This window comes from Colobus angolensis, unplaced genomic scaffold (genome assembly GCF_000951035.1).
Source record: "Colobus angolensis palliatus isolate OR3802 unplaced genomic scaffold, Cang.pa_1.0 Scaffold231, whole genome shotgun sequence".
NCBI classification, from domain to species: Eukaryota; Metazoa; Chordata; class Mammalia; order Primates; family Cercopithecidae; genus Colobus; species Colobus angolensis.
In genome coordinates, this window is record NW_012115500.1 from 1,961,838 (window position 1) to 1,986,615 (window position 24,778).

Genomic DNA, 24,778 nt, shown 5'->3' on the forward strand with positions numbered 1-24,778 from the left:
AAATAAGAAAATAACTTAAACAATTTATTTTGGTCTAATGGCGGTGCTCTTAAGAGAACTGACTTTAATAATTTAATATTTAACATATACATAGATGGGTTAATTACAACAATTGCTTAAATATAGACTCAGATTTGTGCAAATGAATACATGCAAAAATTTTTAGACCAACAGCGTGAATGTCTGCTTTTATGTAGTATCACTTTCACTATACAGAGAGATACAGATACAGATAGATATAAACATATAAATCTCCTTATATAGATATAAAATACTTGAATTAGGATTAGCCATAGAAAGACTATAATGGAAATTTTCCTTAGGATTTACTGTCTTCCTTTTTCACATTTTCCCCTATTCTATGCTACTCTTCCACTCAACCTTCATCACTTGCCTTGAGTGCCCTGCTAATTTCTTGCCTTCTTCCCTTGCCAAACCTGTTTTTAGAAAGTCTATTTTAAAAGTACTTCAACTTTCAAATTAATAGCCAATAGGTCAATGGATTACGTCTCCATAAAATATTTGCACATTTAATTGTGGGAAAGAAAAGTGTTTAATCTGTTAGGCTGGACCGCGTGGGACTCCTTTTTTGCAGATCAAAAATGGTTGAAAGTAGGTAAATATAGGTTCATAAAAATCAATGCATGATAATAATAAGTTGTGGGCATTTGTCACACTCTGTATGGAGCCTCTGACATTTAAGGTGCCCTCTTAGCATTTCATAAACAGTGTTCAATTGCCCAGTAAATAAACAAAGAGCAGTGTATGTGCTAATGGTTCTAGCGCTTTGATAAACTTACCCAAAATCTGCTACCAGAAAGCAAGGAATTTTTGTTAACTTAGCATACATTTAATTTTATTGCTTATTACTTGTAAAATATACAGCATGTAGCATCAGTTTTTTTTTTAATGTTTTGGATGTCTAAATGTTTTATCCAGCCGTGATTGTAAAACTGTAAAACTAGCTTTGTTCCAACCAAACAGAACATCTCCTTGTATGTAAATCTTACAAAATACCCTTACCTGCTTTGGATATCTTTTCATCTTTTTTAGTTTCAGGTTCTGTGGTAAAACATACACATAAACACGTACAAACAAAAGGGGAAAAAATAACATTTGAAAAATAATCAGTACAAAGTGGATTAATAGGTAGGCTTCACTGATTTTTCTTGTCTGTTCTCAATTTCAATTATAGTTATATACTGTTATCAAAATATTAATGGAATAGGTATCTTTGATAAATTATAAAGTAACTTAAGCAAAAATACTTTGATTTTAATATCCAGTTTGCAAAAATGTTTCATGCTAATCAAGTAATTTGGCTTCTTGTCTTTAATAAAAGCCAGGACTTATAATTTATGCTTTCTCCAAATACTGCAAATTTAAAAATTAATAAAAATTGCTCAGAAGAAAAATGTCATCAATTTTCCTAATTTGACCAACTTAAGTAATTTTTTTTGACTACTCTACATTTAATTCATGGGGCTCCACCTGGTGGTTAATATAATTATTGTTTTCCTAGTATTTCTATTAGTGTTAATTTTATAAAATAAATCACTTTTACTTAAATTTAATATAACAATATAAACAATCAGTGAAATGAAGTATCTTGTTCTCTTATTGTCCTGGGTCAGTGTCTTTTGTCCAGAAATTCTGCATTCTAAAAACACCAGTATAAAATAAATTCACAGCTTCTTTAAACTATTCAAGTAATATTTATAGCCCCACCCTAATCAATAAGATACTTGCCTATATTTTCATGTTGCCAGTCTATCCTCTTATTTAACCAACTTTGCTTAGGCTTTATAGTTATCTGTTCTTGGTATAGAGTCTTCTTTTGATTAATGGAAGAGTTCTGGTACATTATAGTTTTCCTCCCTTCAAACAGCAGAAAAACTCGTAGTTGGAATACCTATGAGCATAAACTATGAATAAGGGATAATGCTACCAGTTTTATTTGGGTTTTGGCCTAGCCATGTCTCATTTTCTGTAGTTATAATTTAAAAAACTAATTTGTTTAACTGCAGAATTGTATATAATAAAGAATGTCATAGGCTTTTACACCCTACTCTTTATAATATTTGAAAGCACTCGGTATGCAAGTACGGAATGCAAGTAGTATTGGTGCTATTAATGCACTCTGACACTCTTTGGCACATATTTCTCCCCTTTTTTTGACACATTCACTTAGCTTGGTAAATATACCCTATTTTAATGTTTTCTATGTGTCATGGTATTATAGAAAATTTTGTTATTGTCTGTAACCACTCTTTAGATTTTAAGCTCCATTAGTGCAAGAACTGTGTTTTATTATTCAAATATCAGCACTGGGTAAAATATCTGACATGTGATATATGATCAACGAATATTGCTGAAGGAATGAATGAGTGAAATAAATGGAATATATAGAAAGACTAAAGGCTCCCTGTTGGGTATCCGCAGTCCTAGAAGAAATTGATTCATCTTGTGCCTCTAGAACTAGAGATAAAAGTTCAATGTCTCATAGCTGTTGCACTTACATTTTATTTTAGAAACTTAAAAAAATAAGTGATGTCTTTATGTTTCCAACGATAGCAAATATGGCCTCCAATAATTCAATGATACCTTCAATTGTTGAGTTTTCTGATGCTATGTTTTGTCTCAGTCAGTTTAGGCTAAAGTTAATTCCTGCTTAGTCTACAATAACACAGTTCTCTCTTTTGATGGTGAGTTCTGATGAGATTTTGGCTTCTTTGGAAAGGAAACAACTTTTTTTTTCTCCAACAGTTCTGTCTTTATTGAATCTATGCTAGGTTAACAGTACAGTTTAAACTTTCAAGCAAATTAGCACAATTCTAGTAATGAGAATTATTTTTTCTGAAGTACTTATTACGGCTCAAGTGCTGGTCAATAGTTAACTTGTGTTATTCCATTATTTTATGAAGTACATGCTATTTTAATCCCCATTTGGTAGATGAAGTGACTTGAAGCTTACAGTTCATTCAGCTGCTAAGTGGCAGAACTGTGATTCCATTTTCCCAACCTATTTCCCTTCACCCAGCTCATATCCCAAGGTCTGGATAGAATGATACTGGTCTCCTTCTTAGTTCTGTTTCTGAAGTATGGCTAATTTTGAATATTTGGATTTCTTAGAAACAAATTCCCGCAAATTTAAATCTTTTCTTCCAAGGACACAGTTCATTAGAGTTTTGCTCATCAAGAATAGGTATCTATTTGAAACAGCCTTGCTTCCCACTCTGCACACGGCTCTCACTCCTCTCAATCACATTGTTATTGCAATCTTGAAATCTTCTCAGACTTAACGTGTGTCAAACGATCTTTTGGAAAAAATAAAAATTATGGAGTATATTTTTATCAACTATGGGTACAATACAACCAGAACCAACTTCGGTCTTGTACACAGAATTTTGTAAGCACTCTTATGAAAAGGTGCTATCTAACGTGGGGCTGTGGGCCCACTTTCTAGAATAGAATTACTGGCTTTAGTGTTATGTGAACAGTAATGCTAAAGATGACCTTAGGATAAGTTCTTTTGGTGTATGAAGAGTCAGTTTTTGGGTTCTATAATCTGATTTTAAAAGCAAGCCCATTTCCTAAGTTCTGTGACCTTGGGCATTACATAAAACCTCAAGTCTTTATTCTGTCATTGCTAAAATGGAGAAAATAATGTTGTAAAATTGATGTGAGAGTTAGGAGTGATGTATATAAAGAGCTTAGCTATTTTTAAATTATGCTCATAAACTCAAATTGTATGATCTTTCAAAGTAATCTTCTTTTTTTTAAACAGAATTGGGACTTTACCCTTGAATATTCGAGGCAGGAATTGATATGTGAGAAATAGGCAACGGATTTTCTAAGTTGAACAACTCTTTTATTAGGCTACTCGGTTTTTAAGAACTCAGTGCACTTATTTTGTAGATGGTATTTCTACTGACAGTGAAGTATTTTTTGAGCCATATGAGATTGCAGTTTCTAACCAGGATTTATTTCAAGCCATATAAAAACAACTATATATATATTTACATATGTGTGTATATATATAAACTTTGTCTATATATGAAGCTCAATAAAAAGTTATAATGAGATGCTTCTGGAAACTAAGGACAGTTGTTAATTAATACTGGCCATTGGGACTGTGAGTTCAGAGAGGCGGCAGGCAAGCATTTATTTTTCATTCCATCTTCACTGTTTAATTTTTTTCTACCACTAATTACTACTGTAGAATAATAAAATATCTGATTTCTATAAACATTTGCCACTGAAGCCTTTCATTTTGGGCTACACGTACAAGCACTGCAGAAATATGGAACTGAGAAGTCCCCATGCTAAGTTGTTGAGGCAGGCAGCCTGCATTTCCTTTTTCAGGCTGTTGATTTCATTTGTGAAATGTAACTTGCTAATGGGCCTGGGGAAGGGAGCTTCATTAGTGATTTTTCAATGTTATCAATAAGCAAACCAAAACTTCAGCATGCAAGTGCTTAAGTCAGAAGGGCAGCAGTGGAGACCAACTCTGTTTAGGAGTCTCTGCTTTGTCTTCATAAAATGAAAAGAAACAAATTTATTCAATATATAAATCCCAAGAATCTGCATTCTTTTCAGAATGCCTCTATTTTAAGTACTTTGCAAGGCAAAAGCTAAATATCATTGATTTTTTTCACTTTATTTTGTTATTATCACAGTTGCTTCTTTAGCACATAGATATCTTGCATGTGCAATAAAATAAAGTAATAATAATTATTATTTTGCACCAATGATACTTTGCATTTGCCACATGGTAATCTCTAAGGTAAGTATATTATATATGTCATGTATATTTTATTTATATAATATTAAACTTTCATTTGTTTATTAGCTCTCTAACCCCAATAGCGTATAAACTTAATGAGTCCTGGGATGAATTTTTATTTTCCCTAATAAATGACAGTGCTTAGACTGTTCTTTGCACAGAAGAGAGATCAACAAATATTTGTTGAAAAAATGGACAAATTACATAATCCTTACATACCACTCCTATGTGGTAAATGTTGTTATTAGACTCAATTTACAGATAGCAATACTGAGACTTAACAATATGTTTAATAATATGTAAATACACCTAATAATATGTTTATCCCTAGTAAGTGACAGAACTGGGATTCGAATTCTGTTTTCAAAGTTTTAAGCTCTTAAACACACTTCTATAACTAAAGTTGCTACAGATAGAATTGAAAGCTTTGAAGCACTGAATACATGAAAACTATGTAGCACACCACATTCTACTTCTTATAAGTAGTCTGTCTATATTATCTATGTTGTATTATCTACACAAATTACTAACAGTCATTGGGATTACAATTAACATATACAATATAGTCACAGAGGTTTCTACTTTTTGCAAGCCAGTCTTTAAATCATAAATCATATTATATAGTTTCCTATGTTGAGCTGGTAAAACTAAGTAGTCTGAGCACTGATAGAAAATGAATAACTCTCTCACACACTCCTGGAGTAGTATTCAATATTTAATGACATGGGATGATGTTATATTTAAAAGCAGTTCACAAAATCTACTCCTGTAAAATATATAAAGGAACATTAGCAGTGTTATCGCTGGTCAACCATAGGTGAGTTTTAGTATGAGGGGGTTTGGAAAACATGGTAGCTAAGGACGTAAGTCTAAAATCAGACTGCCAGACACCAGTTCTAGATGGCAACTGTGTGACCTGGGCAAGTAACTCTCAGTGCTTCCATTTTCACGTTAATGAAAACAGGATTCCTGTGAAAATTAAACACTACACGTGAAGTACTTAGAATGGTGCCAGGTACAGAGCAAACAGTGGATGTCAATCATTTCATTAATATTTTAAACTACTTTTCTCACACTTTTAAAACGCAATTTTAAATACAATATGTATTTTAAAATAAAAAAATTATTTATTACAAGCAACGTTAATACATTTATTCCAAATCCATGGCTTTTCCATCATTTGAACCTTTTTTTATTCAGGATCTACTGAATATTTCGACTTTGATGAAAACTTGCTACTACTACTACTACTTGCTATTACTACTATTATTACTACTACTACACAACTACTACACACAAAGACACACAATTTCACAACTTTGTTGTTGTCCTAACTATATTATTTAAAAGAAAAGGTGATGCAATGTCCATGTGTCTGCACACATACTCACTCACACTCTTCCACATTCTGTTTTCTGCATGAGGAAATATTTCATGGAATATAGAAATACTGTCACTCCAAATAGATTGACTTCAATACTTCAGATATGGGATAACCCTCCCTAGATAAGTCTTCAGAGGAATGCTTATTTTGCAAAGATTCAGTCTGCTATTCTAGATGGTATCTGATTTCTTCTGCTGCAGACACATTGCTTTGTGGTCCAGATAAATATAACTGCGAAAAAGACAAGATATGACTGCCTTTGAGTTTGATTTTGAACTTCTTCAGTTCATAGATTGTCAAAAGAAGAAATTGTTCTAACTTTGGGTGAGGTCACACAGCGAACCAACACCCAATGTCTGCTACTAACATAGCTTTTCATCTTATCTGGCTGTACATTTCTTTACTTCAATATTCTACTGACTGTTTAACATTTTCCTTTCTCTTATTTAGCCACATCCATATGGTCTTGACACTTCATGCATTCTCTATGCTCCCATTTTTCCTGATTATCTTTCTAAATTAGTATCATCTTTGCTCATGAATTGAGGAATCCTTCCATGCATAATAAAGAAGTAAGGTGATGATATTCTCAAGTGATAGTTCAACCTCATTCATGTCAAGGAGTTGCAGAGATCATTTTTGCCACTGCAGTTGAAGGAAAACAAACAAACAGGCAAAAGCTAACCAAGCAAACAATTCCTCAGTTTGAAATTTATTTCCTTTTCAACCAAGTAATCTAATATGTGGTCTCTGAAACTCTCCAAATTTCCATTTTCTTACCTTTTGAAATGGGAACATTATAATTATCTCAGGAATTTGTGGCTAGAATTAGACTGAATAATTTAACAAATATTTCCTGAGCATTCAAGTACTAATACTGAAATAACAGATCTCCATTGATTTGATGAAAATTTGGCCTGCCTTACTGAAGTGAGCATTGGTGAACACTTCACTTTTCCCCTGTCCCAGTTCTTTTTTCACTGTCTTGTGAGATCTTTGAAGACAGGAAATTTGTCTTTTCGTCTTTGGAACCTCACTGCCTAGAACAGCCACAGAACATTATGTGAACACTCAAAAATTGTTATGGATATGTCACTAAATTAAAATGCTTTTTCAAAATGACAGGAAAATCAAAATGCTAACTTCCTTTTTAGAGTGTTTAAATCAAAATATGAAGCAGAATCCCTGTCTCACAATCCAAAACACTTACGTGTGTGGAAAAACGCATTAGAACTGACACACCAGACGTTGAACTCTGGTGCACATTGTCTTCAGATATTTATATTTAATTTGTCTGTCTGGTAAAACTATTCAGAGTGGCTACATGAACTAGTTTATTTATTGCTAGTTATTTCAGGAAGCAAAAGCCTCAAACCACCAACATCAGTGCTTTTTCCATAACACATAGGCACACACACAAGCACACCTCCACACACGCATGTTCTCTGTCTCTCTGTGTCTGTCTCTGTCTCTCTCACACACCTCCCAGACCCATTAAGTCAACAACAGAAACAAAACAAAAACAATTGTGCTTGATAAGTTTCTGTAGGTGTAGTTCTAAAATGACTCCAGTTTGTAATGCAGGCGCTTAAGTCATGACTCGATGTTTTATGCCTGAGTCCTGATTCTGCAATCCTTCCTTGGCAACATTCCCATAGGAGTTTGATGCTCACAGGAAAACTTTGCTGAGTGGACATTAGAAACACAAAAGGGGCCACAGGGTATTCTCTCTTTGCAGCACAGAATAAATGCATACATTGTCCCTGCCTTATTCTGTCATCATTTCATTTTCATGGTCTTTTGTCTTTTGTATATGCTAAATGCAATGTACCACACTTCTGAGAGTGTCACTCTGCTTTTATCTGTTCTTTCTTTTATGCCTACTTGTGTGTGCCTCATTATTCTTTCCTTCTCTGAAGCTTCCCAATGTGAAGAGTGGACATTTAAATAGGTAAGATATAATTGGAGGTGGCTGCATGCATTTGTAGGTCCTGCAGAAATTGTCAGAACCAGGCCCTGTGATGTTATTTGACGATGGCAGATGGCAGGTTGGAAATATTTCAACTAATGAGCCTGCTGACTTTAAACCATTCAATGAGTTCAGAAAGTTGTGCAAAAGCCTCTTATCACGGTAAATAAGCAGGCATTCCTTAGTTTTCCTTTACTGAGGGGAAGTCACTAGACTCTTGCTTGTTTTTCTGGGTACCAGTACTGATTTTCTTGAATTTGAAGTAAGAATAATCAATTAAGTAGATAGAAGGTCATAGGTTTAAGTATGAATCATCTTATATCTTGTTCAAAAATTTAAAAATAATAGATGACTTACAGTAGAAATAATCTATTTTTTTAAATGTTAATGGACTGAAGCCAGGTGTGTGGTACATGCTTACAATTACAGGTACTCAGGAGGCTGAGGGAGGAGGATCTCTTGAGCCCAGGAGTTTGAGGCCAGCCTGAGCAGCACAGCAAGACCTCACCTCTTTAAAAAAAAAAAAAATCCCTTCAAGGAGAGAAACATATTAGAACATATGCATAAAATAGCTTGGAGTGATAAGAAGGGTTGCAGTGAGATAGTGACCCATTCTTTCATTCAATTCTGCCTTTTTAATGAGGGCTGACATTTAAAAAATACCAAGGAAGGAATATTGGAGCTCTACGCTTAGACTTGCACGTGTATTTCACATACACACAGCTGTACACACATTGTTGTTGTATATTAACATTTTGGATGAAGAAAGTAAAAACTCTCAGTGTACTTTTGTAAAGCCAGTGCTTGCAGAGAAAATCCTGGCCCCCTCAACTACTTTTGAAAATAATACATGACCTCTTTCCATCCTATCAACTTGGCATTTTGGCATAAGGGACATAACAAGAAATGTGTCAGCCTGGAAATTCCTGCCTAAAGTGAAAGTGCTACTGTTATGGGTCCACCTTTCACTTTCACAATTCTTCAGAAAATGAGTAATCATGGATTTTAAAGGCATCTTCTAAGATTTTATTCTTTAGAATCTTGATGGGTCTTTTTTTTATTAATCAACAGATTATCTGTAACCTTCTCTCCATTCCTAGCAAACACAATAAAATTATTACAAAGACAAAAATTTTGACTATGAGTTAGGATAAGTTTTGCTAATATATTCCAATATTGAAAAAAAAGAAAAATAAGATTATTTTTAGTAGTTATTAAGTCTGATACTAAGTAGCTAATTCAGCATAAAAATCTTGGACAACCATTTGGTCTTTGGGCATCAGTTTCTTCACTGTTAACATGACAGTCGTAATATTTCTCCTTAAAATACTTCAGGGCAGAATTAAATCACACTAAGAATTTGTATTAGAGACTAGGCACCAAAAAACTCAGAAAAAGGATAGAAAAATTAAAATAGTAATGTTGATTACTAAACCAAATATTCTAGACCCAGTATTAGACTATGAAAATGTTCTCCCGTAAGTTCTAATATTTTGTAGAGGATGGCAATGGCATGAGTGAAGACAACATATGTGAACTGCAATACTATTGGAATATTTTAAAAATCTAGAGTGGTAGATAAAATATATATAGACTAATTGAATCTTCTTAGAGTTATCATTTTCAAAAGACAAAATAAATCCCTGTTATATCAGTTTAAACAGAATCAGAACACTAAAGACTTTGAAACTGGAATTTTTGGGACAAAACTCAAGCTTTTTATGTTAATCACTGGACACTGGAATATCTGTGGTCTCTAGATGTAGTAAGACAAAAACATTGGCTAAGTTTGCTATGGCATATGTTGAATCAACTTATTTTGAAAGGTGACTTTTGGGGTAAGTCTCTGAGACCAACTGTCTTGATACTTTCTCAAAAAAGCAGATGACACAACACATACTCCTTCAATAAATCATGGAGTTTTCCCCTGCAGGTTTGTATCTGGATTAATCAATATTAAAATAGTGCTTATAGAACCAACATTGGACCTTTGCAATGAGTCACAAAAACTAGTGACAACCGAACGTGCAAAATTACCAATTTCTGTAAAATAAATGGCAGAGAGAGTGATTACTAGTATTGGAATTCAAGTTTGTTGGTTGTACTCATGTTAAGAAGAAGGTTTAGGGTTCCTCAGTTTTGAGACTTAACTTTATTCTCTACTAACTTTATTTCTCCTACTCTTGGCTCTTTCCATAAGAAATCTCACCTATGCATGGCATGCCCACATCTTCAAATTCAGAATACAGGCTCACAAGTGTATCTCCAACCCAAATATTTTTTCTGATACACCCAGATAGCCAGCTTCCAGTTCTAAATTTCTATTAGAGTGTCCTAACAATACCTCAAATTCAGCATGGTGTAAACCAGATGTATAGTCTTATATTCTAAGCATGTTCTTTTCTAGTATCCCATCTCAAAGTTCTATCTCACCTCAGTGTAGCATCTCATTTTGATTGAATCTGGCTTCTAACATGTTGAAGCAATTTTGAAATGTATTTCAACTTTTTAAAATATTATCAAGTCCATGACATTGAATTCTGAGTATATTAATATTTCTCTTAACGTCACCTAAATTTTCTTATAGACATATACCTATCATTAATATTTGGTTTACATAAATGTCCTATAAAAACCTTATGTAGTTTAGAGAGATTTCAGCTATTGTTTCTCTATCATCTGTTTGAACTGAACTGTGTCAGAGAAATAAATTGTTACTCCACACTATAAATTAACTAAGAAGTACTGATTACAAATATCATCCACATTTTTCAGTGATCATAAATTAATTATTTGGTCATTTGTTCAATTAGCTATTGTTGAAATAAATAGAAACTGGCAAACTTTAAATTTCAAGTGCTTGCTTTCCTTTTAAAAATACAATCTGCAGATTTTTAAAATATCAGTTATTTTTCTTTGTTCGTTATATGCATTGCAATATACTTTTCCAATGTGTGGCTAATCTTCCTCTTCCAGATTTGCTCTCTTTGTGCCTTAAGAAATTCTACTGTAACCAAAAGCTAAATATATTTTCTCCTCTATTTTCCTGACTGTTTGAAGTTTGTCTTCTACCATCAAGTCTTGAAGATGTCTTAAATTTCTTTTTGCGCAAATATGAGAGCGGAATTTAAAATTTTTCCTATATGAAAAGCAAGTGTGGTTTTCCATTTATTTTCTCAATGATACATTTATCGTCTAATGTATTGTCTTACATTTAGGGTTTCATTTCTGGGCTCACTGCTATACTCTCTCAGTGTGCTTTACTATACCTGTACTATTTCCATATCATTTTAATCAAAGCAATTCTATAAAAAATAACTTTATTTGGTCAGGCAATTACACCTTATTATTTTTCAAAAAAGTATTTTCTTATTTTTGTCCTTTCAAATTTAAAGACATCTAAGAAAACATTTTTCCACTCTAAAAATACTGTTGATATTTTTTATATGAATCTATACATTACTTTAGAGGGAAATGATCACTTCCAGATAGGAAAAGGAAATATTGCTTCACTTATTCAAGCCTTTAAAAAATGGATTTCAAAATTTTTTTCATTATTTTTTACATGAAAATGTCATCAATATTTACATACATTTATTCTTTGTAACAGAGTTTGTTTCCATTGTGAATAGGGTACCCTGAACTAATAAATTTTTTAATTATTCATCACTTATGTTTAGGAATGCTAATCATTAATTTTCATAAGATGATCTTGTATCCAGAAGTTTTGCTAATTTCTCTTATTCATACTAATACTTTGTTTGTGGGTAAACTTGGAATATTTACGAAGATGACTTTTCTGCAAATACCACAACTTTGATTATCCCTTTTCAATTCTTATACCTTTTCTCCAGTGGTACTATATCTGATACAATGTTGAAATCAGTATGACATTTTTAGTGTGTTTTATATTTAATATTTAAACATAAGTATATATGTATAATTTGTAATGTTACATAAATGCATATATGTGATCATATTACACATATTCATGCACATTGATTTTTGTGTTGTTTCGTTTAATCAAAATCATTTTAAAATGCTCATATCTCTCCCATAAACCATATCATCAACCTAGTCTAAATCACTCCATATTTTCCATATTTTCTCCATACTGTTATAATAATCTTCAAACATATAGAAAGGCATATATTGGCAGAAAACCCTGACTAGCCAGCACAACTTGTTCTTCATTCCTTCTCTCACCCAGAATGCATTGCAGTAAAATGTATCAGGAACCTAAATCTTCCCTGGTGGCTAGGGGATGGGACTGATGCATGCCACCTGGCACCCATGCCCTCACACTCTCCCCTCCTTATTGCTGGCTGCAATGCCAATGCATAGGCAGAACTTGGAACCACGTACTGAAGATGGCAGAGGGTGCCTCCAAAAGACCACACACCCCCAACCAACACCAACATCCACCCGAAAGCCTATCTTATTACTGATTTTTTTTCATATGATTTGGAATTTCGGGTTGTATGTCAGCCTGAGTACTGCATTATTGTGGTCGTTGCTGTTTTTGCTTCTTTTTTTTTCTATGAATTGTGATTGTGTGATTCTTTCCTTTGGCCCCAGTCTTTCACTGGGTCTCTAGTCCCAAGAATACTTTAATGGCTCCAAAACTTGCCTCATAGTGTTGGTAGGGATATTCCTGAACAAGTAAGTCTCTCTTCCAATACGTGACTTGCTTCAGGTCCTAGATGAGGGGCTGAGTTTATTTTCTCCACTTTCCTGAGTCTGCACTTTCCTATTAACTGTAGCAGCAGAGAACTATTCACAGCAACTGTTTTTCACCTTCTTTTCTTGAATGGGGGTTCCACTTCAGTACCAGGTTAATTGCAATGAGACTTGTGTAACATCTCTGCTTATTCTAATGAACATTATTGCCTTATGCGATCCTGGTCAGCAATTCTGTTTAAAGATCCAGAGCCCAGCACCCCTACCGCTTCTTTCCAGCTTACTACCTTTGTTTTCACTCTGTTTATCAACCAATTAAATGTTTCCCTCTTGATTGCATATGGTTATGGCTTTCAAAATTTATCCATCCACATTTCATCTTTCATTTTAAGGACTGAAGATGAAAAGAGCCTTCAAATCTTGAACATGCACTTCCATTTTCCTGGAAAATGAGTGTTAAAAGGCCAGAGTCCTTGTCTCCATTACCTGATTACTGAATCAGAATCTCTGGTCATGAGTCCTGAAAAACATTTTTATTTTAATTCAATAGGAGAGTTTAGTGCATAAGCAGATTTAAGAGCATAAATTAGAACATGGTTCTATCTTTACTCAAAGAAGAACATGCTGTGGCTATTTAAGTATTATAAGATTAACACATAATAGATTAATTTCTCACTTAATTGTGCATGATATTATCATATTATGTGTGATGCTCCTTTAATGAAACCTTTTAAGGAGCTCTCTAATTGTTAAAAGAAGGAGCATTAAACCTTTAACCAAAAAAACTTTCTTTTAAAGTTAATTCCTGTTACTGTAAAGATTTATTTGAGATGTGACTGTTCCAATATGTGTGAGATGGTACTGATCCCCTTTAATGAAAGAAAGCCTAATGAGATAACACCTGCTACACGTGAAAGTTAAATTTGCTTTGCATGGTATGATTACACTTTGCTGATAAAATCTCCAGGAGTTGTCATTCACATTCAGTATCACAGGTCTGAATTTTGGCTGGTTGTTTGGAACAAAATATAAGAAGAAATTCAATGCATAAAATTTTAGAGCATCATTAATATTCTGGCAAATTATCTGGGAGAGATCATTGTCACTCTAAATGGGAAAAATTAAAATGACTAATTAAAATCCTGACAGTAATTTAAGGGCTCAATTTCTAAAATAATAATAATAATAATAAAATGAGATTTAAAATAATTATTCTGGTGATTACATTTAATTGTCTTTTTATACAAACCATTGTCTAGTCATAGTCCTCACTAAAAATTAGGAAGAAAATGGTACAATGAAGTAAAACTGAGGATTTAGCTAATGCATCTTCTTCAACGTGATATATGTTGCCCCTGTCCCCATCACTAATATCTCTAACCATGAACCGGCTGGTGCTAGATCTGACCACCTGGTATGGGATTATGAAAAGAAGATATTTGGAAGAGTAGAAGAAGATTCTTGAGAATATATTTCCAGACATCAGAGACTAAAATAAACAAAAACTAAACTTTTAAAATAAAAATATAGATAGATAAATAATATTTCTGTCTGCACCTTTTAAAAATATTTCCACTTTATATTGGCAAAAGAAATATAGCATCATTGTGTGATTAAATTACTTAATGATACCTAACCATCTCAACTTACATTACTGTATAATATCCAAGTCAATCACCAGTAAGAAAATGTTAAAAAAATCTAGAATTTATTTAAGATGAATTAATGTTTCAGTAAGTTCAGGATATTTTTCTTACCTTTCTCAATTAATTTAAACTTTGAATACTAAAATGTAGCACGATTTATCTGCCTGTTGGACATTTAACATAACATATATGAATCCTCTTGCAAGGCAAAATATACTAATTTACATCTTATGCCAAAATAACACACTAGTGTATAGCAATAAAGTAACTCTACCATAAAAGTCTTTGGAAAATAAAGTTTTAGTTATAGTAACACATTTCTAAAAGAAGGCATAAGTGCCTTAACAGGTTTGAAGTCATGTTGCCTTAAATATTTTTTTTTATTAGGTACATATGGGACTGAGAAAAAAAATAATGTTGTGTTCTTACATTTCATTAAATAACAATTATGTTTATTTTAACATTAATTGCAAAATTAGGAAAGTATGACTTAAGGCTATAGTTTTATACATTGCTACACTCACTAATGGGGGCTCTCCATGCATCCTTCATTCCTCTTACTGATCTTTCTGTCAGCTTTCCTCTCCCGCTGATCTCCATACCACTTCCAACCCCAATCCATGCCTATGTAAACTCACCAGAAATCCTTCTCTTATCAATAAAATAATCTCAGTAAGATAAGTGTTACCACTAAGCCCCTCTACTAAGTGTGGTCAATATTTTACAGGGAAACAGACTCTTCCAACATTCACAAAAGTAAGTATATTACATGGTTTTTATAATTTCAGTGACTCATTAATATGGGCACAATGGAAAATTTTTAATGTTTACTTTGACACCAAGAAATACTAGACAACTCTGAGCACAATGCCATGCCCACAGAATATACTTGGAGTAGTTAGAAATTTAATGTTTTACATTGAATTTGGCAAGTTCGTTTGTGTTTTAGGGGACATAATTTGATGTATGGCATATCAGAATCCATCTTACTTCAAGTCTATCACAATGGAAAGGCTAGAGATGCATCACGGGACATTAGAAAAAGCACAGTACTTGATTTAGGAGATTGAAGTTCTAATGCTGTCTCCATTACAAACTATAACTTTGAAAAAGGTCTTGACTATTCAGGTTTCATTTGTCTGTAAGACAAGAGGATTGGACTACAGTTTCTAAGTTCCTCCTAGCTATATGATATGTTTCGGATTCTATTATACATGAACTTACAGAATCAAAAGATTTCACTGAGAATTTTTTACTTTTCATTTTATCTGAAATCTTTGGTTTCCATGGCTATTCCTAAGATTCCCCTTTGGATATTTATAAAATGTAGATTCCTCCATTTCACTACAGACCCATGGAGTCAGAATAGCGTGAGACTTTTTAAAATTTTTGCAGTATTTCTGATGCAGCTACACTTTCTTTTTTGTTTCATAGCACAATTTAGAATTTAATGATGGAAAATAAATATTTTTTCTTTTGCTTAAAAACATATGAAGGCAAATTAAAGCCATGGTTTTGAGAGCCTGAAAATGAAATGATTTATTACTTTGTTGCAAATAACTTAATATGCAAAAGACAGATCAACATGGCTTTGCATTTCATTGTATAATATTACCTTTTTCCTTTAGGGAAGCTGGAACTTTTTCTTCTTTCCCTTTAATAGGTTCTGAAAAGAAACATCGAACATTTATTTGAAGCCAAGACAAAGAGATTTTCAGATACCTATATAATGAAGTCAGTAAGCTGAAAATATCAGTAAGCTGAAAATATCAGTAAGCTGAAAATATCAGTAAGCTGAAAGTAAGTGGAAATTTTATAATGCACTTTAAAAATGATTTTACTCATATAGAAATAAATAAACATCAGTATAGAATACAATAAGCCATAAACTGATCATTTTTCCTTAGCACAAACATGTTGTTCAACAAGTTATAATCTACTTGTTTATTTAAGAGAATGAGTATTTGGATGGATAGGAACTTATTTATCTGTAATTTTTAAAAAATCACATGACTTCAGCATCCAGAAGTCTTCCAAAACTGTTTAATCGGCACAGAACCAGTTTATTTCTTTTAGCCCACATTTTGTCAAAAAAATAAACAACCAAACAGAAAATCCTGCACATATCACGTATGTAGTGGTGTTTTAGTCTTCAGGCTCAAGTTAAACTTCAAGAATGAGACTAAAACAAAATTTGAGAGACAATTTCACCTAGCAGACAATTTTATCTATAAACTTTTAGAGTCTTCAAAATGAAGGCCTTGGTTGAAGTAACGCAAATAAAACTTTACTTATTCTACCACCTTCCAAACACATCTTCAGTGTGATTCCGACCATATCATGGGTCACATATATGGACACATATATGGGCAATGCCTTGAATATCATTATATTTAACAGCCTAATAAAAGATAAAACATAAACACATTTTATTCTTCCCCTGCAACATTAACGCTCAATATACATTTTATGGATGAAGATGAGTTTTAATACAATTATAAGGGAAAGAAAGAGATCTATCCTTTCAGTCCCTTTTTCTATTCCCATCATATGATTTGGGTGAAAACACAGAGACTATGATGGTGGTGCTTGTATATGGAGATGCCAACTGTAGTAATCACTTAGAATTAACTGTGTCCAGATAGTTTTGGATGTATTAAGAATTGATTTTGAGGTTTTATTAAAAGAACTGTATCTTTCACAGCAAAATTTTCTTGTCAGGTAAGCTGTAGCTTTAGATATCCATAAGCAAGTAGAATCTTTTTTAAAATGTATTTGGTGGCAAATAAATGTTCATGTTGCTATTTATGGTGCTATGTATAAATAGGGCTATTTTTTTCATATACTTCAGCATATGAAGATGAAATCAAGAGCCATGAATTGAACAAACACACTGGGAAGCTTCATTAACTGTTTTTCAAGCTGATGGGGGTAATTTGCTGCTCTTGTACTTCCTGGCTAAGCCAAAAGGATTAATGTGTTGTGAAATGAGAAGTGGTGGTGGAAACAGACTCCCAGTGGGGCGGGAGAGTGAAATGCTTTGAGTCTCAGAATTCAAGATTCAGCATGTTGATCTAAATGGGTGAGTGTGTATGTTTGTGTGAGGGTTTAGTAGTTATAAAATACAGGACCTAGAGTGACAGCCCACAGAACTACATTGATTTTGGTGGAGAGAGAAGGAAAGGGTGGAATAACAGATACACTTTTATAGGACATTCAAAGATTATAAATCCATTACCTTAAGCGTTGGAGAACGATCTCAGAAAATAAAAGTGATTTATATTTCCAAGTTTGCTACTAGCAAGATGCCTTCTGTTCCTAGGCTGAGTCATCACTTGCACTGACTTTCCTACAGACCATTTATTCTCAGCATCTGTTTTGTCCTCAGGGCCTTTTGTCCCAATTTAGGAAGTCCACAGACTTCTCTGAGCAATCTCTAACTACTCAAGGAAGTGAGTAGGATATTAAATCCTACAAAAAATTAAGAGAGTATTACATAGAAACCCTGCACTTCTTCATTAGGAAGGAGAGATACATCAGTGGTCTGCATCAACTCTTAAGCCACTTTTCAACTTATCTATCTTGCTTGTCAAAAGCAGAATACTGGAAAACATTTTTAAAAATATGGTAGTTTCTTCGTGTGTGCCCAAGAGCCTACAGGATGATTTATGGTTCTTGGTGATCAGGGCCTATAAAGTGTTTAATGATGCTAGAATATAAGGTGGAACTCGCTCAAAATTATTGAGGCAAGAAGACTGTGATGGAAAAACAATTCCCTAAGGAATAGGAAAATCATTTCATATTTGCCACTGCCTTACACTGCCCCCAGAGACAAAGGCAGTAAGGAAGAATTGGGTGAGTATCCATGATGACGTACAGCATGGTTGGGGAGCAGTTTCAAAGTCCTCAGACAACTTACCCCAAGCTTAATTCTAGCTTGGAATTGTTGGGTGGAAATGTCTACAAAAAACATGTTGAGGACAAATTGAAGTTGGGGGATCATAAGTTGCATAGTCCTGAGCATAGTTAAAGAAGATCAGTTCTGTCGAGATTCCTCTCCCATTATATCCAAACATACACAGACGTGGGACACAAAACTAGTCAATAATTCTGACGCCCAATTGCCTTACTCCAACAACAGAGAAACCAAAGGTGCTATCATCGTGTTCTCAGAGAAGGAGAAATTACGTAACTACTATGCTGCCTGTTTGGATTCAGTTTGCTGTTTCTCAGTCTGTAGGTGAATCTGCCATACTCAGATATGTCAGGCTAGGAGTTAGAAACAAGTTATCTGGGATAAGGTTGAATGCCACAAGGAGGATAACCAATATCATTGGTCACTAACAGGATTTTCTGTTTTTTGGATGGTCAAGACCTCATATGCAAGACTATGCCCCTGTGGGTGTGTTGAAAAGGCTTAAGTGAGTCCACTGGTCCAGGAAAGTCAGTAACTGAACCAGAAACAAAAGCAGCAAGACATATCGTTCTCCTGTTTTTTTGCTTTGTTTTTTTTTCCTTTGAAACAGTCATCCCTAGAACTCTCAGTATTTCCTTACATAAAGACGAAAGCCTAATAATGTATCTCTGAATGCCTAATTGACTCATGGTTGTCACAACTCTGATCAATGTGGCTCCAAATGATTTCCTTGTAATAATGCTGGTTTTAAACTTGAAGCATCATTTCAAAATGAATTTGGATGTACACATGCAAGTGGAATGTATGAGTAACAGGCAAATGTGGACAATCTCTTAGTGGTTTAATAGATGTAGCTGACAAAATACAACTCTAATAAAATAAGTGAATTTTTAGCAAGTGAAATTTCTGCATTCTGATTCTGCCACAGCTTAGCAGCAGGCTTCAAAGAGACTCTCCAAAAGCAATAACACTGCAGAGGCTTTTAAAATCCCTAAAATCTTACAGGAAATATTAAAATTTTGTCTTTGATTCTTAGTAATGATAAATTATATTCAGAAAAAAATAAAATTCTTCTAAAACAGTATTCAACTTATATATAACAAAGGCATTTTGGGGACATTAATGCAGTTTGAATTAAAAAGTAGATATATTTTATATCATCCTAAATCAATAATCATATGCTGTAAACCTTCATATACATAATTTTCTAGTGATCGAAAATTTTAGAGAAAATAGTAGATAATTTTACATTGAACAAAAAATTTCCAGTAAGGAATTTCAATTTTAAAATTATCTACTATTTTCTCTAAAATTTGAAATCACTAGAAAATTATGTATATAAAATTTGCAGCATATGATTATTGATTTATGATGATATAAAATATACAATTGCAACAATATTAGAAATTACAAGAGCCTACTTAATGAAGTGGTCAGTGTGGATTTATTTCCTCTAGGTAATGTTTTCCAGGACAGATTTTAACAATTATTCTTCCAACTAGTTTAAACTTTGGCACATATGAAGATTTTAAGTAATAGTAAAAAGTTTTGATAATTATCATTGCCCAAAGTGAAGCTTTGGAGTTAAGCCCCCAACCTTTCTTTTGAGCTGATTTCATAGTGAACAATAACATGTGGTTCAAATATTCCTGTGATATAAACGCAGACTAAAATAAAGACATTAATGCCCCCCCAAATCTCTTCCTCATGACAATGGAAGAAGAAAATATTTAGATTTTACAAATGTTAATTGCAAATTATATATGTATATCTTTTTCGGGTAGTATGTTTTCCTGACGCTTTTGGTTTTCACATAATCAAGGATGTTGTTTTTATTGATTTTCGTATTACATGAGAGTGGAGGCTGGGAAAGCAACTGTCCCAAAATACAGGTAATCACTAAAGAAAAATAGATTAAGCCCATCTGTGAGAATTAAGTGTAGTTACCCCAATAGCAAAAGAACTAAGACTATTTTTCACAGTTTATGTCCAATGCATCCATGCCAAATAGATTTTTTGTGTGTTTTTATAAGATCTACACTCAAAGCAAAAGTGCTTTTATGAATACAAATATAAGACCCCTATTCTAAGGTGCAAGCAGTGTCTGTGTTAAAATGAAAAAACGGAATTTAAAGTGGGGCAGAGATGACTTTGACTCTTACCTTTCCCTATTACCCACAGTGTGACACTGAGTAACTTATATTGCTAGACCTCACATTCCTTGTTCATAAAAATTGAGGTAGCCAGTACATTTTGCTGAAACAAATATGTTAATGAGGTATCAAGGTGCCTGGCAAAGAGTAGATGCACCACTTTTGGACTTCCTCCAAACAATTCCCACACCTTTACCAGGCTAATTCTTCATCTCTTCATTTACATTTCATTTTATTTCTTCAGGAAAAAACTCCCTGGTCACACAAAACTGATCAGAATCTCCTATTACACCCTCTCATAGCATCCTGGATACCTCCTAATTAATTCGTGGTCCAATTAATTAGGATAACTCCTAGTTAATAATAACATAATTGTTATAATTTTAATTATGTTATTAATACTATAACTTCTCAGAGAGTATAGTCTATGCTTTGCTTGCACCCTTCGTGTCTCGTGAGTATCTGAATTAATTACTGCATATTAGATGCATAATACTTATTGAATATAGCACTGATTAGTCCACACAAAAAATTAAGGTGAATATCAGATCTTGATGTTTAAATAGATGCATTTTAGTTAATTTATTATATATACATATATAACACACACATATATAATAAATCATATATTATAGTACATATATATAACACATATACATACTATATAATACATTATAAATATTACAAGTGTGTTAATTCAGAAGATAGGGGACTCATTGAAGGCTGAAATAGGTAGAGAAGGCTTGATGCTTTATGTGGACATTATTCTTAGGATCAGGTTAAATATTTACATAGGCAAAGAGTTAGTCTTTGCCTATGTTAGTCCACTCAGGAGATGGAAGTTTCAAATTTTAATTAAGAATTTCATGCTTTTTCATAGAAATATAGAGTGTGAAATTATAAATTTCAGAAGTAGTATAAAGCAGTACATTGTATTAACCAACATTTAACTAAATTTGCTTTATTTTTTCCCTGAGCTGCCAGTATACTTAGAGAAATATCAGTGACCTTATTCTGTAATCTGTTCATCTCTAGTGACTGCTAGCATTTTGTTTCTGTTTGAGTAATAAATATAAGATTTTACAATAAAAAAAAAGAAATACAGAGTGTGACAAGAGTAAAGTAGGCAGAATATGCCTCAGAGCATTTGAAAATATCAGAATGTAGAGGTCTAATTACCAAATCTTACTTCCTGTTTGTAGCTTTACCATTTTTGCTGTCATCATCTCCAGTGTTTACCAAGCGCTTGGGATATATTATGCACTAAATATATATTTTAGGACTAGAAAGGAGAGAATCAGAGAATTTGGGGACAAGTGCTTCTTAATACTCTTTACTTCCCTTCTATATTTTTTACTTTTCACTAAAAAAATCCTTTTTAAATTTTTCTTTCTTTTCTTTTTGAGAACTGTAATCAGAGCACTTCCTGGGTAACAGTGAGAAGAAATAATTTTAGGGACAAATAAATAAATACAAGTTTTTAAAAATATGTATGTGACCTCTGCAGTTCTGGTTTATGTATTTGCAAAGGGGATGCTGCTAATGTACTGTTCTCAATAATATTTATTTCCTAATACATTTGTAATATCGTATTAAATTAACTGTTACCTTTATCTTTCAGAACTGAAGAAGTTTTCCCAGATTTTTCTTTTCTAATTTCTGCAAGAGAGATCATGGGAAGAAAAGGTTACAAGGAATAATAGAGAAAAAAATGCAAGTTTCTTCATGTGTTTTGTATACTGAGGGTTAAAGATCACAGGGCATCTGAGTTGATATTCACAATGCAGATGTCTCCAGGCATATTTTGTCTATAAGACGTTGGACTAAATATGAAAACAATAGAAAATAAGCTCATTAACTACTATCCACAAGTACAGACTATGCCATATATATTTAAAAGGTACAAGTAAACTGACCTGGGCTTTGAAGAAGAAAGATACAGTTAAAATGATAGCTAACATTGTCTACTTACTATGTGTCAAGCAATGTTCTCTACCAATTTCTCATTCAGTGCTCTCAACTCCATGAGGTACGTAGGTTCTGTTATTATTCCTGCTTTTCACAAAAATTAACTAACTTTGCAAGATCTTTAAATAGGAGACCTGGGATTTGAACCACTATATCGATGCTCTCAAGAACATAAGTACTGGCTCCAGTAGTTGCATAACGGACTCAGTAAAGGATGTAAAAAAGCATATAGTACTGAGGCAGAACCTGACGAGGGAAATAAATTAGACCCGCAAACATGAAATGGAAAGAAATACACATTTTAGAGAAACAGACAGAGAATAGGAGACCTGGACAGGACAGATCTATCAGTTTTCTGTGCAGGCCATTTACAACCAACAGAAGTGGAGGTGATGCTGTGTGACTTCCAAGGCTACATCACAAAACGTCATGCAGTATTCACCTGCGAACCTAGTGACACTTGATTTGGGAAATGCAGCTGCCATGTGAGTAATCTAATTAACACCACCATGCTAGAGAGGCTACATCTGGGCAGTCCAACTAACAGGCCCAGCTGAGCTCCCAGCCAACAGCTAGTATCAACTGCCAGCCCTCTGAGAGAGCCATCCTTCACATCCAGGAGTCCGTGATTTTACATGACTGCAGCCCAACTGGACATGTGACTGCAATCATATGAGACAATCAAGTGAAAACCGCCTACTGTATCCTCCTGAAGTCCTGACCTACTAAATGATGAACAAAATGAAATCAGCTGTTGTTTTACATCACTAAGTTTTGAAATGACCTATATCTAGAAATAGTTGTGAAAAGGTAGTTAACCAATAAACAGCAAAAATTTGAACCTGTGATAAGTACTCCAGTAAAGTTATACAGATAATACGGAAAAAAAATTATTAATTCTAATTTTAAAATTTGGGAAGGTTTTCACTGAGAATATGCCTTTAAGGTTTAGGCTTATAAATTCGGTAGAATTTCATTGGCCAGGAAACGCCATTTTAATTGCATAACTGTAAGTAGGTGTATTCAGTTTTTTGGGGTTTTTTTGTTGTTGTTCGTTTGTTTGTTTGTTTTTGTCTTCCTTTGTTGCCAGGCTGGAGTGCAGTGGTGTGATCTCGGCTCATTGAAATTCCAGGTTCAGGTGATTCTCCTGCCTCAGCCTCCCGAGTAGCTGGGATTACAGGCACGCACCAGCACTCCTGGCTAATTTTTGTATTTTTAGTAGAGACAGGTTTTCACCATGCTGGCAAGGCTGGTCCCGAACTCCTGACCTCAAGTGATCTACCCGCCTCAGTCTCCCAAAGTACTGGGATTACGGGCGTGAGCCACCATGTCGAGCCATGTATTAGGGTTTTTGTTTTTGTTTTTTAAGCTGAGAATGGTTCCTAGAATTCTTACTTGGTTTACAACAGGATAATTTTCCCTCACCTGAGATACGAAATGTAAAAGGAGAGGCCTTTGGAGGAAGATATTATTTCTGTTTTGAATGTATTGTGTCTCATATGTCAACAAGACACCCAAAAAGGAAACATCTAGCAAGCAGCTGGAAAGAACAGGTGAAGTGCAGATCATTTACAGGTACTGCAAAGCAACCTACAATATTGTTTATGAATGAAAACTATCAATATAACTAGCAGCATTTTTTTAAAGGCCCCAAATTAATCTTATTTGCTTTGTTCACACAGATTGACTTGACTTATTAAGCAAACTAATTATATAAAAGCAAAATAAACCAGAAAGTGAACAATTATTTTCTCAATAATACGTGACAGGTGAAAACACACCCACATACAAAGACTAGTGTTCTCAGCTGGGTTTTTTTGTTGTTTTTTCTGTTTGTTTTTTTTTTTTACCAGCATGTTTTAAATCCAATCTCATATAATTTGTCTATATTGATATATCATTTATGTATTGGTAGTGATAGCCTTAATTTTATACATTTTGATGTGCTATTGCCAGACCTTTAAAAATTTTAAATACAGATTACGATCAAAATAGCTATAGACGTCAAGCTTTAAATAATCTGAGATAAAAACTATTCATTTTGAAAATAATACTCAATAGCTATGCATCCAGGAATTTTTCAGTTTAAGTTATGGGCCTGAGTATATTTAACCAAAAATAAATAGCAAAGAGCCTTTACTTTTAATTGTATTGTAGAATATAAAAGGCATATATGTGTTTCCTTTTCCTTCTGCAAGAATTCTTAAAAAAAAAAAAGAGGGCCGGGGGCGGTGGCTCAAGCCTGTAATCCCAGCACTTTGGGAGGCCGAGACGGG

At 33.6% G+C, this 24,778-nt stretch overlaps 1 protein-coding gene across 2 annotated transcripts in view; it reads right to left on the reverse strand.

Moving 5' to 3' along the window:
• Nucleotides 1–24,778, reverse strand: part of TRDN (triadin) — a 420,523-nt gene that overhangs the window by 101,353 nt on the left and 294,392 nt on the right. For both annotated transcript variants that reach the window (XM_011944454.1, XM_011944455.1), the window contains exons 22-24: nucleotides 22,143–22,193; nucleotides 16,081–16,131; nucleotides 1,024–1,062 (exon numbers count right to left, since the gene is read on the reverse strand). In XM_011944454.1, the coding sequence (XP_011799844.1) occupies nucleotides 1,024–1,062; nucleotides 16,081–16,131; nucleotides 22,143–22,193 (141 nt within the window). The remainder of the gene's footprint in view (nucleotides 1–1,023; nucleotides 1,063–16,080; nucleotides 16,132–22,142; nucleotides 22,194–24,778) is intronic.